Here is a 15,548-nt window from a genome sequence, read left to right as displayed (position 1 = left end):
TCTTATAATACATTGGTAGCTCATAATTAATGGGTGTCTTGAAAAGCAAACAACCTTGGCTTCTATTCCCAGAAGTGCAATAGAAAGAAAAGGAACTGAGTTGGAGAGATGGCTTAGCAGTTAAGCACTTGCCTATGAAGCCTAAGGGACCCCCGTCGAGGCTTGATTCTCCAGGACCCATGTTAGCCAGATGCACAAGGGGGCGCATGCATCTGGAGTTTGTTTGCAGTGGCTGGAGGCCCTGACCTGTCCATTCTCTCTCTCTCTCTCTCTGCCTCTTTCTCTGTTTCTGTCTCAGATAAATAAAGAAATATAAACAATTTTTTTTTAAAAAAAGGAACTAAGAGATTTGAAAGGATTTGAGGGGATATTTTGGGAGATATGCTTGTTTTGCTTTTTGTTTTCAGCTTTTGGCCCAGGATATGTAAGAAACATTCGGACTTTACATATTTTGAGGCATATGTTAAAACGATCAAGGCAGGAAATGCTTTTTGTTGTTATTGTTGCTGTTGTTTACTTAATTTGCCCAGAGAATCTCTGAAGGACAAGATTTAGAAGTAAATAAAATCCTAGAGCATTTTCAGAACGTGTAGTGAAGACTGTCAGTGAGGAGGAACAGACTGTGTTTGAGTCTGGAGTGCAGCAGAGATTCCACTTTTAATTTTTGGGTCTTTTTTTTCAAGGTATGGTCTTGCTCTGGCCCAGGCTGACCTGGAATTCACTATGTAGTCTCAAGCTGGCTTCGAACTCACAGCAATCCTCCTACCTCTGCCTCTGCTGGGATCAAAGACATGCACCACCACGCCTGGCTGTTTTACTTATATCTTGAGGCCCACCCTCAGGGACAATGACATCTAGGCAAAAACTTATCTCCTGCCCCACCCTTTCCAATTCCCTGGAGTGCTAGGGTGTGGTGGCATTGGCCTATATTAAAACATGGCACTAGTATAATTTCAGAGAGCAGAATATGAAAAAATAATAAGTGAAAAAGTTTTTTTTTTTTTTTAATTTGTGTAAAGTATAAATCCAGTGAGTTGACTGGGAGTTTGGCTAGAGGAGGGAGAACTTTTGATCCAGAGTTGAAATGCTATATTGACTGTACCAAATATATTTCAGAAAGCTTTTTGTGCAATGTCTAATTCAATGCTATTACTAGTTACATAACAATTACACCCATTTGACAAATGAAGGAAGAGAGGCCAACCCGAGGAAACAGTCACCAAAAGCAAGAGCTTCGGTCCAGGATTGTCAGTACTGAGCAGTTGCCTCTTTCCATATGCCTCAACTAAAAGGCTCTAGTTGTTGGAGAATGATTTCTGAAAGTGGATGAAGGGACTCTTAAACCCAGAATAAAATTAATTAGGAGCTCCTGAGAACTTTGAAGAATTAGGTCATATTTATGTAATATCAGAGTAACTTTAACGTCTAGGGGTGTAGTATAATTTCCAGGTGCCATTTATTTATGAGTGAGTGAGAGAGAATGGGCGAACCAGAGCCTCTAGCCACTGTAAATGAACTCCATACATATGCGCCACCATGTGCATCTGGCTTACTTGGGGAATGGGGACTCAGACCCTGGGTCCTTAGGCTTCGCAACCCAATTCCCTGACTGCTAAGCCATCTCTCCAGCCCCAATTTCCAGGTACCTTCTTTGGATAATTGTTAAATTTGGAAATCATGCTAAAATATTAAAGAGAAATATAGTTCATTTTAAAATTATATGTCTTGCCTAGCCACGCTAGGATTTTTTTTTTTTTTTTTTGAGGTAGGGTCTCACTCTAGCCCAGAGTGGTCTCGAACTCATGAGATCCTCCTACTTCTGCCTCCAGAGTGCTGGGATTAAAGGTGTGCCCCATCACATCCGGTTCATTCTAGAATTTTAAAACCGTTTTCTGGGCTGGAAAGATGGCTTAGCCGTCAGGGCACGTCCCTGTGAAGCCTAAGGACCCAGGTTCAATTCCCCAGTTCCCAGGGACACATGCATCTGGAGTTCATTTGCAGTGGCTTGAGGCCCTGGTGCGCCCATATTCATTCTCTTTGTCATAAATAAGTATAAAATTAAAACAAACTTTTTCTTAAGGTGAATGAAGTAGGAATCAGTGGGTCCTTCCACTCTGCCATTTTGCACAGATCATACGACTTGTGACTTATATCCTCTTAGGCAAGTGGGTGACTGAGGAAGAAGAGGTTCGCCGAGTTAACTGTGATGTGCTGTTTTCCTTCTCTGGATTGTAATAGGATTTCCGGGACGCTGTAGCCCATGCTTCCCGGCAACTTGGAAAGCCAGTGGTGGAGGACCGGATCCTAAATCAGATCTTGTACTACTTGCCTCAGCTGTATGAACTCAACCGGGATCTCCTGAAGGAACTGGAGGAAAGAATGTTGAACTGGTAAAAATAAAATAAATAAATAAATAATAATAATAATAATAATGGACTGAGACTACACATACTGCATTGCAGGTCAGCCTGGGCTAGAGTGAGACCCTACCTTGAAATACCAAAAAAATAAAAACCAAAATCAGGTGGAAGATGAGGAATATCTCTCTCATGTGGTCTTCTGGCCTCCATGTGCATGCTCACACAACTGCACGTGCATCTGCACTCACATGTGCACACACACATTCATGAACTTCACACACATACGCAAGAGCATGCACACCTTTCATCCCAGCACTCGGGAGGCAGAGGTAGGAGGATCACTGTGAGCGTGGAACTGCAGCGTGAGACCCTACCTCAAAAACAGAAACAAAATGTGGAATTAAAGACTTAGGAATGACTAAATGTGGTTTTTAAAACTTACAGTAGAAATATAATTACAAACATAATTCATGTACATATTTTTTACACTTAATGAAAATTTATTATACATAGAAGCGGGGTAGGGCTGTACACACCTTTAATCCCAGCACTCAGACAGATAGATACACACACATACCATATATGTTTTGAGAGGTTTTTGTTTTAGGATTTTTTCTTTTTTACAAGTTTAGATCTGTATAAAATATTAAGCATTCTTGGGCTGCAGAGATGGTTTAGCAGTTAAGGTGTTTGCCTGCAAAGCCTAAGGACCCAGGTTCTATTCCCCAGTACTCATGTAAGCCAGATGCATAAGGTGGTACATGAGTCTGGAGTTGGTTTGCAGTAGCTAGAAGCCCTGGTGCACCCATTCTCTCTCTGTCTGCCTCTTTCTCTCCCTCCCCCCTCTTAAATAGTAAAGTAAAATAAATTTAAAAAAAGAAAAATATTAAGCATTTCTAAAAATCAAACTAAATTAATAAAAGGGCCAAATAGCTACAATTGTAAGAAAAGCTCTACTTGTTATTAACACAGTAGTTCACTTCTTTGGGTTAGATATTTCCTTTTAAAACTTTTTTTTAAAATTTTTTATGTATTTATTTGAGAGCGACAGACACAGAGAGAAGGACAGATAGAGGGAGAGAGAGAGAATGGGCGCGCCAGGGCTTCCAGCCTCTGCAAACGAACTCCAGACGCGTGCGCCCCCTTGTGCATCTGGCTAACGTGGGACCTGGGGAACCGAGCCTGGAACCGGGGTGCTTAGGCTTCACAGGCAAGAACTTAACCGCTAAGCCATCTCTCCAGCCCAGATATTTCCTTTTAAAATGTTCTTCTCTTCAGTGTGGTGAGATAAGCCTGCAATCGCAAACAGTTGGAAGACTGAGGCAAGTAAGTTCAACGCCATTATGAGCAACTTAGGGCAACTCTATCTCAAAATAAAAAGCAAAAACAAAACAGAAGGCCATATTTAGCCTACTGATTTGCCACACATGCTGGAGGCCCTGGGTTCAATATCCAGCACTGCCAAAGAGAGTCAGAACTTTCTTTGAGAGGTCTTTGAGTTGAGACATATTCTTTGGTTTTTGGTGTACTTCGAATTGGAGTATTTAGAATCCCAGATATTCTGAATGTAGACCACTATGTTCATGTTTTCTTTTTCTTTTTCTTTTTCTTTTTTGAGGTAGGGTCTCACTCTAGCCAAGGCTGACCTGGAACTCACTATGTAGTCTCATGGTGGCCTCAAACTCACAACGATCCTCCTACCTCTGCCTCCCAAGTGCTGGGATTAAAGGGATGTGCCACCATGCCCCGGCCTCATGTTAGTTTTTGTTTGTTAGTTTGTTTGTTTTTTGGCTTTTTGAGGTGGGGGGGGGTCTCACTCTAGCCCAGGCTGACCTGTAATTAACTATGTATTTTCAGGGTGTCCTCAAACTCACTGCGATCATCCTACCTCTGCCTCCCGAGCACTGGGATTAAAGGCCTGCGCCACCACGCCCAGCTCATGTTAGTTTTAGTAAGACTGATTTAAGGGTTCACTTTGTTAGAGAAATTCAGTTTTTACAGTTCTTGAGCCAGGTAAAGACAGGGCAGTCTTTATGTATAAAAATGAAGCCTGGGGGCTGGAGAGATGGCTTAGCCTAAGGACCCCGGTTCGAGGCTCGGTTCCCCAGGTCCCACGTTAGCCAGATGCACAAGGGGGCGCACGCAGCTGGAGTTCGTTTGCAGAGGCTGGAAGCCCTGGCGCGCCGTTCTCTCTCTCTCCCTCTATCTGTCTTTCTCACTGTGTCTGTCGCTCTCAAATAAATAAATAAAAAATTTAAAAAAAACATGAAGCCTGGAACTCCAGGGTAGGACCATGCAAGTCTTGGTGATGTGAAGGTGGCTGAGCTGCTCTGCATTAGGTCTCTGTGGGGAGGGGAAGGGGGAGGGGAGGCTGCCCTGAGACCTAGGGCTTGGCCCTGCGCACCCCGTGTGGCAGTTCTCCCGCTGTGCCGCTGGGAATGCTGGTGCTTAGCCAGTCCTGGTCATGTTCTGTTTTGCAAGCAAGAACACACAATCCAAAGCGGCTGGTGCTTTCCAATTGATTGATCTGTTGTCTGCCAGGGTCCAACTGTTGGGGGGGAGGCACTGAAGAACAGGGTGCCTGCAGCCATGATTCTCAGGACTCCATGCCCCTCTGGCCACCCACCCAAGCAATGGCAGCATGTTCGCCTCTTTGGAGATCCATTTTGTGTGTGTGTGTTGATTTTTTTTTTTTTTTTAAGTTTTAGAGCGAGCAAGCGAGAGAGAGGAGAGAGAAAGAGAGAATTCACACTTCAGGGCCTCAGCCACTGAAATCAAACTCCAGATGCTTGTGCCACCTAGTGGGCATGTGAGACCTCTGTGTCTGGCTTATGTGGGATCTGGAGAGTCAAACATGGGTCCTTAGGTCTCGCAGAGCGCCTTAACCGCTAAGCCAGGGGATCCCTTTTTTATTTTTATTTATTTATTTTGGCTTTTGGAGGTAGAGTCTTGCTCTAGCCCAGGCTGACCTGGAAGTCACTATGTAGTCTCAGGGTGGCCTCAATCTTATGGCGTTCCTCCTACCTCAGCCTCCTGAGTGCTGGGATTAAAGGCGTTTGCCACCACACCTGGCTCTAATTTTTACAGTATTTTCCCATTGACCTTTTTTTTTTTTTTTTGAGATAGGGTCTCATGTACCCCAGGTTGGCTTTCAGATCTCCATGTTTCTACCTTCCAGGAGTGCACAGCACCCCTCTTCCCCTATCCTTATGTATTTCTTTCCCTTTGGAGCTATGGCCTCACTCTGTAGACTGTGTTGGCCTGGCCACTTAAGTTGGTCTTGAACTCACTGCAGTCTTTCTACCTCAGCCTCCCAAGTGCCGGAATTCCATGTATGCCCCACCATACCCAGTGAATATTTAGTTTTTCAGGAACTATGCTAGTTGGTGATGTACTTATGCAAAGCATAACATGGTGTGTAACATAAACAAGCTCTTGCTGTTATGGAGAAGGGTTTTTTAGTGGGGAAAGACTAAATAAATAGATAAGAAAAAGCTGGGCTTGGTGGTGCATCCCTTTAATCCCAGCACTTGGGAGGCAGAGGTAGGAGGATCGCCATGAGTTTGAGGCCAACGTGAGACTATATAGTGAATTCCAGGTCAGCCTGGACTAGAAAAAGATTCTGCCTCAAATTTTTTTTTTTAAAAAAGATAACAAAATAGCCAGATGCACAAGGGGTCGCATGCATCTGGAGTTCGTTTGCAGAGGCTGGAAGCCCTGGCGCACCCATTCTCTCTCTCTCCCTCTATCTGTCTTTCTCTCTGTGTCTGTCGCTCTCAAATAAATAAATAAATAATTTTAAAAAAAGATAACAAAAATCTAAAACAATTTCTGATCTTCGGAGACCTAGAAGATGCTGGGGCCCGTGGTGTGGACCAGAAGGGGTGGGTGTAAGGAAGGGCCTGCACGAAGCCAGAGCATGTGCAGTGATACCTGGATAATGGTGGAGGACCAAAGGTTCTGTAGTTGTAGGCATGTGCAGCCATTAGTAAACAGCTGTAGTGATGAACTGAGACTACATAGTGAATTCCAGGTCAGCCTGGGCCAGAGCGAGACCCTACTTCAGAACAACAACAATGAAAAAAAGAAATAGGTGCCATTGGAAATCACATAACAGGATGTTCATTTTTTTAGACTCTAGCTCAACTGAGGAATGGAATAGAGGGGCTAGGCTTGGAAGCAGGTTGTCAAGAAAGCTGACAGAGTCCAGACATGATGCATTCATGGCAGGGGAAATGGCGAAGTGTAAGTGTGTTGGAATATATCTTTGAAGAGGAGAGAAAAGGAGATAAGCTAAAGACTTAAATGTTCATTGGACAAATTTTGCTTTTTTAAATATATTTTATTATGTTATTCATGTATTTGAGAGAGAGAGAGAGAGAATGAGCACTCAGGTCCTCTAGCCCTGCAGACAAACACTAGATCATGAGCCACCTTATGGCTTATGTGGGTTCTGGGGAATCAAACCTGGGTCCTTTGGCTTTGCAGGGAAGTGCCTTAAGGTCTAAGCCATCTCTCCAGCCCGTCTTGGACAAATTAATGATTCTCTTTTTATGTGTCCTTCATTCACAGGACGGAACAACAGAGAATTGCGGATATCTTTGTGAAGAAGGGACCCTATTTAAAAATGTATTCTACATACATCAAAGAATTTGATAAAAACATTGCCTTGCTTGATGAGCAGTGCAAGAAAAATCCAGGTTTTGCCACTGTTGTTAGAGAATTTGAGGTATCTGCCAAAAGCTAATGTTGAACAGTTCTTTTTCTTCCATGTTTCTAAGCCTTAATAATCATCTGCAGTCATTGAAAACAAAGCTTACAAACAAAGATGTATTGAAATATAATCCCTTCTAAATCAAAGAAGGTATTGAGCAAATGAAACAGTGAAAATACAGTGACTGAGATTTAATTCTGGGGCTGCAAAAATGGCTCAGTGGTTAAAGGCATTTGCTTGCAAAGCCGGACGGCCCAGGTTTGATTTCCCAGTACCCACATAAAGCCAGATGCGCAAAGTGGCACATGCATCTGCAGTTGGTTTGCAGTGGTAGGAGGCCCTGGCATGCCTATACTCGCTCTCTCTCTTTCAGCCTCTTTTATCTCTCTTCCAAATAAATAAGTAAATAATATTTAAAACAAACAAATAAGGGCTGAAGAGATGGCTTAGAAGTTCAGGCACTTGCCTGCACAGCCAACGGACCCAGGTTTGATTCCCCAGGACCCATGTAAGCCAGATGCACAAGGTGGCACATGCGTTCGGAGTTTGTTTACAGTGGCTGAAGGCCCTGAAGCACCCAATCTCATGTTTTCTCTATCTGCCTCTCTCTCTCAAGTAAGTAAATTAAACAAAAAAAAAACCCTTTTATGTGGTAAAATACACATAAAGCCAATTTACTATCTTAGTCACTTTAAGTGTTTAATTCTGTAATGTGAAGTATCTGGACACTGTTGTGCAACTGGGCCTTCAAAGCATATTGCATCATGCAATATTGAGGCCGGATAACCATTAAATACAACTTGCCCTTTGCTCCTCCCTGAAAGCACCATTCTGCCTGCTGCCCCAGTGAATTTGGTTACTCTAGGGAACAGTATTTAGTTTGGGGGTTTTATTTTTGTTTGATTGTTTTGGTGTTTTTTTGAGATCGAGCCTCACTATAGCCCAAGCTGACCTGAACTAACAATATGCTTCCAGGCTGGCCTCGACCTCATAGCAATCCTTCTACCTCTGCCTCTAGAGTGGTGGATTTAAAGGCCTGCACCACCATGCCTGACTACATTTCTTTATTTTTTTTTGTAAATATTTTTATTTATTGATTTGAGAGAGTGAATAGGCATGCTAGGACCTTTAGCCATAGCAACAAACTCCAGACACATGCACTATCATGTGCTTACATGGGTTCTGGGGAATTGAACCTGGTTCCTTAAGCTTCGAAGGCAAGTACCTTAACCACTAAGCCATCTCTCCAGCCCTACATTTATTTTTAACTTAATTTTTCATTTGACAGCTAACCCATTGTGATGGAGTGGAACACAGTTTGTTTTACTGTAGATGAATAAATAACACCTTATTTTAGTGTCAACATTGAGAAATTCCTCATATGTCTATGACATGTGTCAGCTAAAGCTCTGTGCTTTGACTCAAAACTATGAAGGTATAAGATTGATTGCACTAAGGATTAAATGATATTGTACAAGCCCAGTGTGGCTCAAACTTGCCATGTGCCATGGCTATCCTTGAGCTCCTGGTCCTCTTGCCTTGATGTCTTACGTAATGATACTCTATGTTGTTTTTAAATATTTTATTTATTTATTTGATAACAGAGAGAAAAATGGGCACACCAGAGCCTTTAGCCTCTACAAAAAAAAAAAAAAAAAAAACCTCTGGACACATGCACCACTTTATGCATCTGGCTTTATGTGGGCACTAGGGAATTGAACCCGGGTCCTTAGGCTTTGCAGGCAAACTGCTGTGCCATCTTTCCAACTCCTGATACTGCACATTTGAAAGAAACAATTAGTTTGCTAGTAGGGTATGCTGGTACATGCCTTTAAAACCAGCACTCAGGAGGTGTGGGGGAGGAGGAGCGCTCTGTATTCAAGGCCAGCCTAGGATCTAAAGTGAGTTTCAGGTCATCCTGGACTGGAGAGAGAGTCTGCTTCAAAACAAGAAAGAAAAGAAAAAGCCAAAAGTGCTAGCACACACCTTTATTCTTAGCACTTAGGAGGCAGAGGTAGGAGGATCACTGTGAGTTTGACGCCACCCTGAGACTACACAGTGAATTATGAATTCCAGATGAGCCTGGGATAGGGTGAGACCTTATCTCCAAAAAAAATTTTTTTATTCTCTTCTATCATTTCAGGTTACTGTATTTTAGTATTTATTTCTCTCTTTTAAAATATTTATAGCCAGGCGTGGTGGCACACACCTTTAATCTCAGCACTTGGGAGGCAGAAGTAGGAGGATCACCATGAGTTCGAGGACATCCTGAGACTACATAGTGAATTCCAGGTCAGCCTGGGCTAGAGTGAAAGCCTACCTCAAAAAACAAAATAAATAAATAAAAGTTATTTATTTATTTAGTTGAGAGAGTGGGGAGGGGCATGCCAGGTCCTCCAGGCACATGTGCCCCCTTATGCATCTGACTTACATGGGTCCTGGGGAATCTAAAAAGGTCAGTAAGTTTAGTTACACACAACAAGAAAGAAAAAGCTTCAAAAATGCTCCATATCAGGCCGGGTGTGGTGGCGCACGCCTTTAATCCCAGCTCTTGGGAGGCAGAGGTAGGAGGATCGCAATGGGTTTGAGGCCCCCTGAGAATACATAGTGAATTTCAGGTCAGCCTGAGCTTGAGCAAGACCCTACCTTGAAAAACCAAAAAAAAAAAAAACCACAAAACTCCACATCATACACTTCTACTTTGTACAGCAGATAGGTGGACTCCTCCAAAGTCATTGGTAGTCTTTTCTACATTCTTTTTTTAGTTTACTTATTTATTTGAGAGACAGAGGGAAAGTAAGAATGGGTACACCGGGGCCTCCAGCCACTGCAAATGAACTTCAGACGCATGCACTTCCTTATGCATCTGGCTTACGTGGGTCCTGGGGAATCGAACCAGGGTCCTTTGGCTTTGCAGGTAAGTGCCTTAACTGCTAAGCCATATCTCCAGCCTGGCTTTTTTTTTTTTTTTTTTAACTTTTTATCTCTTCTAGTCTATGATATCCAAAAAATGTTGGTGAGTTAAAGGCCAACTTGGTCTATATAGAGATACAGAGGAATTCAAGGACATATATACTTGGTTTATTTTTATTTTTTTTATTTTTTGATGGAAGCAGAGTTTCACTGTAGCATAGGCTGACCTGGAACTCACTCTGTAACCCAGGGTGGCCTTCAACTCATAGCAGTCCTCCTACCTCAGCCTCCTTAGTGCTGAAATGCACGGCATGAGCCATAGACCTGCCTTTGGCTCAGTCATTTTGATTCCACCGCACAGTAAAGTTCTGGCTAGAGAACATGATGACATTCAGAAACGGCCCGAGATGTCTGTTCTGTGCAATAAGGGGACGTTTCCAAGATCGGGGCGTTCCTTTACAGTCAAGTGGCAATGTTCTAGTGTGGGTGATAGGGCTCAGTAGCAGTGCCCGTGCTTAGCATTTGCAAGGCTCTGAGTTCTATTCCTAGCACCTCCTAAAAATGGGGGAAGTGCAAGAAAAGATGGTCCATTAATCAAATGTTCCCATAAACACTATGACTTGGCTGTCTTTTGTTTGGTTGGTTATTTTGTTTTTTTCAAGGTAGGGTCTCGCTATAGCCCAGGCTGCCCTGGAATTCACTATGGAGTCTCAGGGTGGCCTTGAACTTACAGTGGTCCTCCTACCTCTGCCTCCAGAGTACTGGGGTTAAAGGTGTGCGTCTTTTTTTTTTTAATTTATTTTTTTATTTTTATTTATTTGAGAGCGACAGACACAGAGAGAAAGACAGATAGAGGGAGAGAGAGAGAATGGGCGCGCCAGGGCTTCCAGCCTCTGCAAACAAACTCCAGATGCGTGCGCCCCCTTGTGCATCTGGCTAACGTGGGACCTGGGGAACCGAGCCTCGAACCGGGGTCCTTAGGCTTCACAGGCAAGCGCTTAACCGCTAAGCCATCTCTCCAGCCCTCACTGTCTTTTTGTAGGGCTGTCCACGTAAGAAAGATTTTTACCTTGTTCAGTCCTTAAGAGAACGGATGCTCAGCAAAGTTGCTCTCCTCTCTGCCTTCTGCAAGTGTCCCCACAGCCTCGTCATTGCCCTGAATGTGTCAAACACAAGGCTGACGATGGTCTGAACCCATCTGCCAACAGGTTTTTTTTTTGTTTTATCTTCTTTTTTTTGTTGTTCATTTTTTTAATTTTAATTTTTTTTTTAATTTATTTGAGAGTGACACAGAGAGAGAAAGAGACAGAGAGAGAGATTGAGAATAGGCACGCCAGGGCCTCCAGCCACTGCAAACAAACTCCAGACGCGTGCGCCCCCTTGTGCATCTGGCTAACGTGGGACCTGGGGAACTGAGCCTCGAACCGGGGTCTTTAGGCTTCACAGACAAGCGCTTAACCGCTAAGCCATCTCTCCAGCCCATTGTTTTATCTTCTTCTTCCCTATTTTGGAGGCCATGCATTGCCTTCTGGATCCCTAAGGTTTTGTAGTTGGGGCTGCACTGGCAGGCGCTCCTCTGGGCGAGGCTGTGGTCACCACACTTTGTGACGGGCTATGGGCTGGGAACCAGTGCTCCTTAGGAGCAGGGGCCTTGACAGACCCACAGAAGAGGTGGGCTTGATGCTGACCATGGTCTGCTGTCCTTGAGAAGCGATCGCTGTATCCGAGGGTAAAAGGGAGTATCGAGCCGGGCGTGGGGGCGCACACCTTTAATCCCGGCAGAGGTAGGAGTATTGCCGTGAGTTCAAGGCCACACTGAGACTATATGGTGAAACCCAGGTCAGCCCAGGCTAGAGCAAGACCCTACCTCGAAAAGCAAAGTAAATAAATAAATAAATAAATAAATAAATGGAAGTATCTCTGTGAATTCCCTATAGAGTTGCTGTCTGTTTAAAGTTTGGCTTCTCGAGCTCTGTAACCTGAATCCCTTGATTCCAGGAGAACCGCAGTTTACGCTGTATGCCATTCCCTTTCAGACGAGCCCTCGCTGTGCCAGCCTGGCGCTGAAACACTACCTGCTCAAGCCGGTTCAGAGGATCCCCCAGTACAGGCTGCTGCTCACAGGTGGGCTTCCCTCTTCACCCCTGCCAGCCAACCCAGCTACCCTCCACGGGCTCTGCCCTGGCTAAGCATGTCTCTCTCCTTCTAACCACCCTGCCCAGTAGAGGGTTTACAGATTACTTGCATTCTTCATACATCTATCACCTGAAATGGAGCTGCTTTCATTTCTTTTCTTTCTTTCTTTTTTTTTTTGGTTTTTCAAGGTAGGGTCTCACTCTGGTCCAGGATGACCTGGAATTAACTCTGTCATCTCAGGGTGGCCTTGAACTCATGGCAATCCTCCTACCTCTGCCTCCCGAGTGCTGGGATTAAAGGCGTGCGCCACCACGCCCGGCCCATTTCTTCTTTAAAAAAAAAATTAAGGCTGGAGAGATTGCTTGATGGTTAAGTCGCTTGGCTTGCAAAGTCAAAGGACCCAGGTTTGATTTCCCAGGGCCCATGTAAGCCAGATGCACAAGGTTGTGCATGTGTCTGGAGTTTGTTTGCAGTGGCTGGAGGCCCTGGTGTGTTCATTCTCTCTCTGTGTCTGTCTGTCTATCTATCTATCTATCTCAATCTCTATCTCTCCCTCACTCTCTCTCAAATAAAAATTAAGATTTACATATTTTATTTACTTATTTATTAGAAAAAAAGGCAAATAGGGAATGGGTGTACCAGGGCCTGTAGCCACTCCAGACTCATGTGCCGCCTTGTGCATCTGGCTTACGTGGATCCTGGGAGATTGAACCTGGGTCCTTAGACTTCCCAGGCAGGTACCTTGACTGCTAAGCCATCTCTCCAGCCCATGTTTTCAGTTCTTTATCCGTTCCTAGTTCTCATCTCTGGGTACTCATAATGTATATTGTCTTTGCTGTGACCATCTTGCATTCACCCCAGCCTTGTGTCAATCCCAAGAAAGCATTTTCCCAACTCCTTTCCAACAGGTCTAGAGAGTCACTTCCACATGTCTACGTGGCATTACCATGGCCCTGGTTACTTTTGTTGGCATGAAGGTAGAGCCAGATCCTGTGCACAGTACTTAGGCCCCTGCCTTGGACAGGGAAGTTCTGAACAAGGGTTAGTTAGCAGTAACTTACTGACTTTAGTTATTTTGGTGTCCTGGTCATCATTTGTAAGATTTTGGGCTTCTCTGTCTAGTTTTACTCCTGTAATAGTTTTACAAAAAGAAAAGCAAGTCAAGCACGGTGGGGCATACCTCTGATCCCAACGTTTGGGAGGTAAAGGCAGGAAGGTCAGGAGTTCAAAGTTATCCATGGCTACATTGTGAGTGTGGGCTAGATAAAACCTTGCCTCACAAAAAAAAAAAAAAAAAAAAAAAAAAGGAAACAGAAAAGAGAATAAAGGAATAAAGGCTATGATTTAGATGAAGACCCAAGGTGTGCTTACAGAGTATATTTCTGAAATATTTGCTGATGTGATTGAGTATCCAGTGCTGTAATAAGCGTATACAATTGCATTCAACTTCATATTAAAATAGACAAGAACACTAACAACTTTACAGTGAATTTATGAAATTTGATATAAAAAGATTTTTTATTGTTGTTTTTGAGGTTTCCCTCTAGCCCAGGCTGACGTAGAATTCACTATGTAGTCCCAGGCTGGCCTTGAACTCACAGATTCTCCTTCCTCTGCCTCCGGAGTGCTGGGATTAAAGGTGTGCGCCACCATGCCCAGTGATGTAAACAGATTTTGAGGCACTTGTTTCTAACTAGTTTCCATAGCTGTGATGGTCATGCTTTCTACTGAAGAACTTTCTCTTAAACCATAATCAGCAGAGGAGGTTTCCCATTACAAAAAGGCTTCTGGCCTTCCCAGCTTGCCACAGACTGCAATGGAGAAGGCTTTCCCAAGGTGTGGCATGTGTTTTGAAGCGGGACACTAGATTTCCCTCTGGAGTGACATAAAGCAAAGCAAATAATCTGAGGCTATCCTGCCCATCTGCACCTGCTGTCCTGTGCGCTTGGCTGAGGTTGGGGATAACAGAGCAAACGGAAGTCCTGGCACGCATGTAGTGTTTTTACTAGAGAAATCCAATGTTCCCTCACACACCAGCTGCCCAGCCGTGTAGCGGTTTGCACAGCTGTTGACTGAGACTGCAACTGACAACTGTGGCTTCAGATGCAAGAAGGATCAGAACACTGGAAATGTGATGTAAAAATGTCTGTGTTCCTACATTGTGGCTGATATACATGGTTAAAAAAAAAAAAAGTTGCCTGTGTTTAATTTTGATTGCATGCTGGGTTTTTTGTTTTGCTTTGTTTGTTTGTTTCTTTGGGTAGAGTCTTACTCTAGCCCAAGCTGGCCTGGAATTCATGCTATAGTCTCAGGCTCCTAAAGAGTGGGGGGAAAACCTATTACAATTTTAGATTCTTTGAAGCTGTCTAGGACATAATTTTATTTATTCATTCATTTGAGAGAAGGAATGGGCATGCCAGAGCCTCTAGACAAATCAACTTTAGACACATGTGCCACCTTGTGCATCTTCCTTACATGGCTACTGGGGAATCCAACATAGGTCCTTAGGCTTTGCAGGCAAGTGCCTTAACAGCTAAGCCATCGGTCCAACCCTAGACTAGTTTTAAAACATCCAGTAGCCAAAAGCTATTTATTTATTTGCAAGAAGAAAGAGAATGGGTGTGCCTGGGCCTCTTTTTTCTGCAAATGAACCCCAGACACATGTGCCACTTTATGCATCTGGTTTTATATGGGTGGATATGGAATTACACCAGGACCGGTCGGCTTTGCAAGCCAGTGCCTTTAACTGCTGAGCCATCTCCCCAGCCTCCTTTAGCCCAAAGTTTTAAAATTTAGAGATATGAGGTACATTAGAGGTGATGTTGCCTCACACATGTGGGAGGTGACATGCCTTGCCCAAGGCTACACAAATAGTTAGGGTCTCAATGGTACTGTGATTGTAGCTCATACGGGAATGAATATTAAAGCATTTCCTCTCTCTCTCTCAATGTGTGTGTGTGTGTGAGTGTGTGTGTGTGTGTGTGTAAATTTGTGGGTTTTTAAAAATATATATTTTTTTTATTGATTTGAGAGAAAGAGAGAGAGAATGGGCATGCCAGGCCTCCAGTTGCTGCAAACGAACTCCAGACACATGTGCCACCTTGTGCATCTTATGTGGATTCTGGGAAATCGAACCTGGGTCCTTTGGCTTTGCAGGCTAGTGTCTTAACTGCTAAACAATCTTCCCATCCCCCCCCCATTTTTTTCTGGTTTGTCGAGGTAGGATCTCACTCTAGCCTAGGCTTCAAACTCACAGAGATCCTCCTGCCTCAGCGTTTTGCGTTCTAGGACTAGAGGCATGCACCGCAGCATCCGACTTTTTTTTTTTAATGTTTTGACTATTTCCAACTGTACAATTTTTTTCTACTGCTGCCACCAATGTGCCCTGTTTATGCACTTAGGTTTTTTTTTTAAAAAAAATACAT

At 43.7% G+C, this 15,548-nt stretch overlaps 1 protein-coding gene across 1 annotated transcript in view; it reads left to right on the top strand.

Moving 5' to 3' along the window:
• The window catches only part of Fgd6 (FYVE, RhoGEF and PH domain containing 6), a 177,529-nt gene that overhangs the window by 95,267 nt on the left and 66,714 nt on the right, over positions 1 to 15,548 (top strand). The window contains exons 6-8 of the mRNA XM_045151507.1: positions 2,239 to 2,390; positions 6,933 to 7,089; positions 12,024 to 12,111. Coding sequence (XP_045007442.1) covers positions 2,239 to 2,390; positions 6,933 to 7,089; positions 12,024 to 12,111 — 397 coding nt within the window. The remainder of the gene's footprint in view (positions 1 to 2,238; positions 2,391 to 6,932; positions 7,090 to 12,023; positions 12,112 to 15,548) is intronic.

This window comes from Jaculus jaculus, chromosome 6 (assembly GCF_020740685.1).
Source record: "Jaculus jaculus isolate mJacJac1 chromosome 6, mJacJac1.mat.Y.cur, whole genome shotgun sequence".
NCBI lineage: Eukaryota > Metazoa > Chordata > Mammalia > Rodentia > Dipodidae > Jaculus > Jaculus jaculus.
The sequence above is the reverse complement of the archived record's forward strand: the minus strand, read 5'-3'. Positions and strand labels throughout refer to the sequence as shown.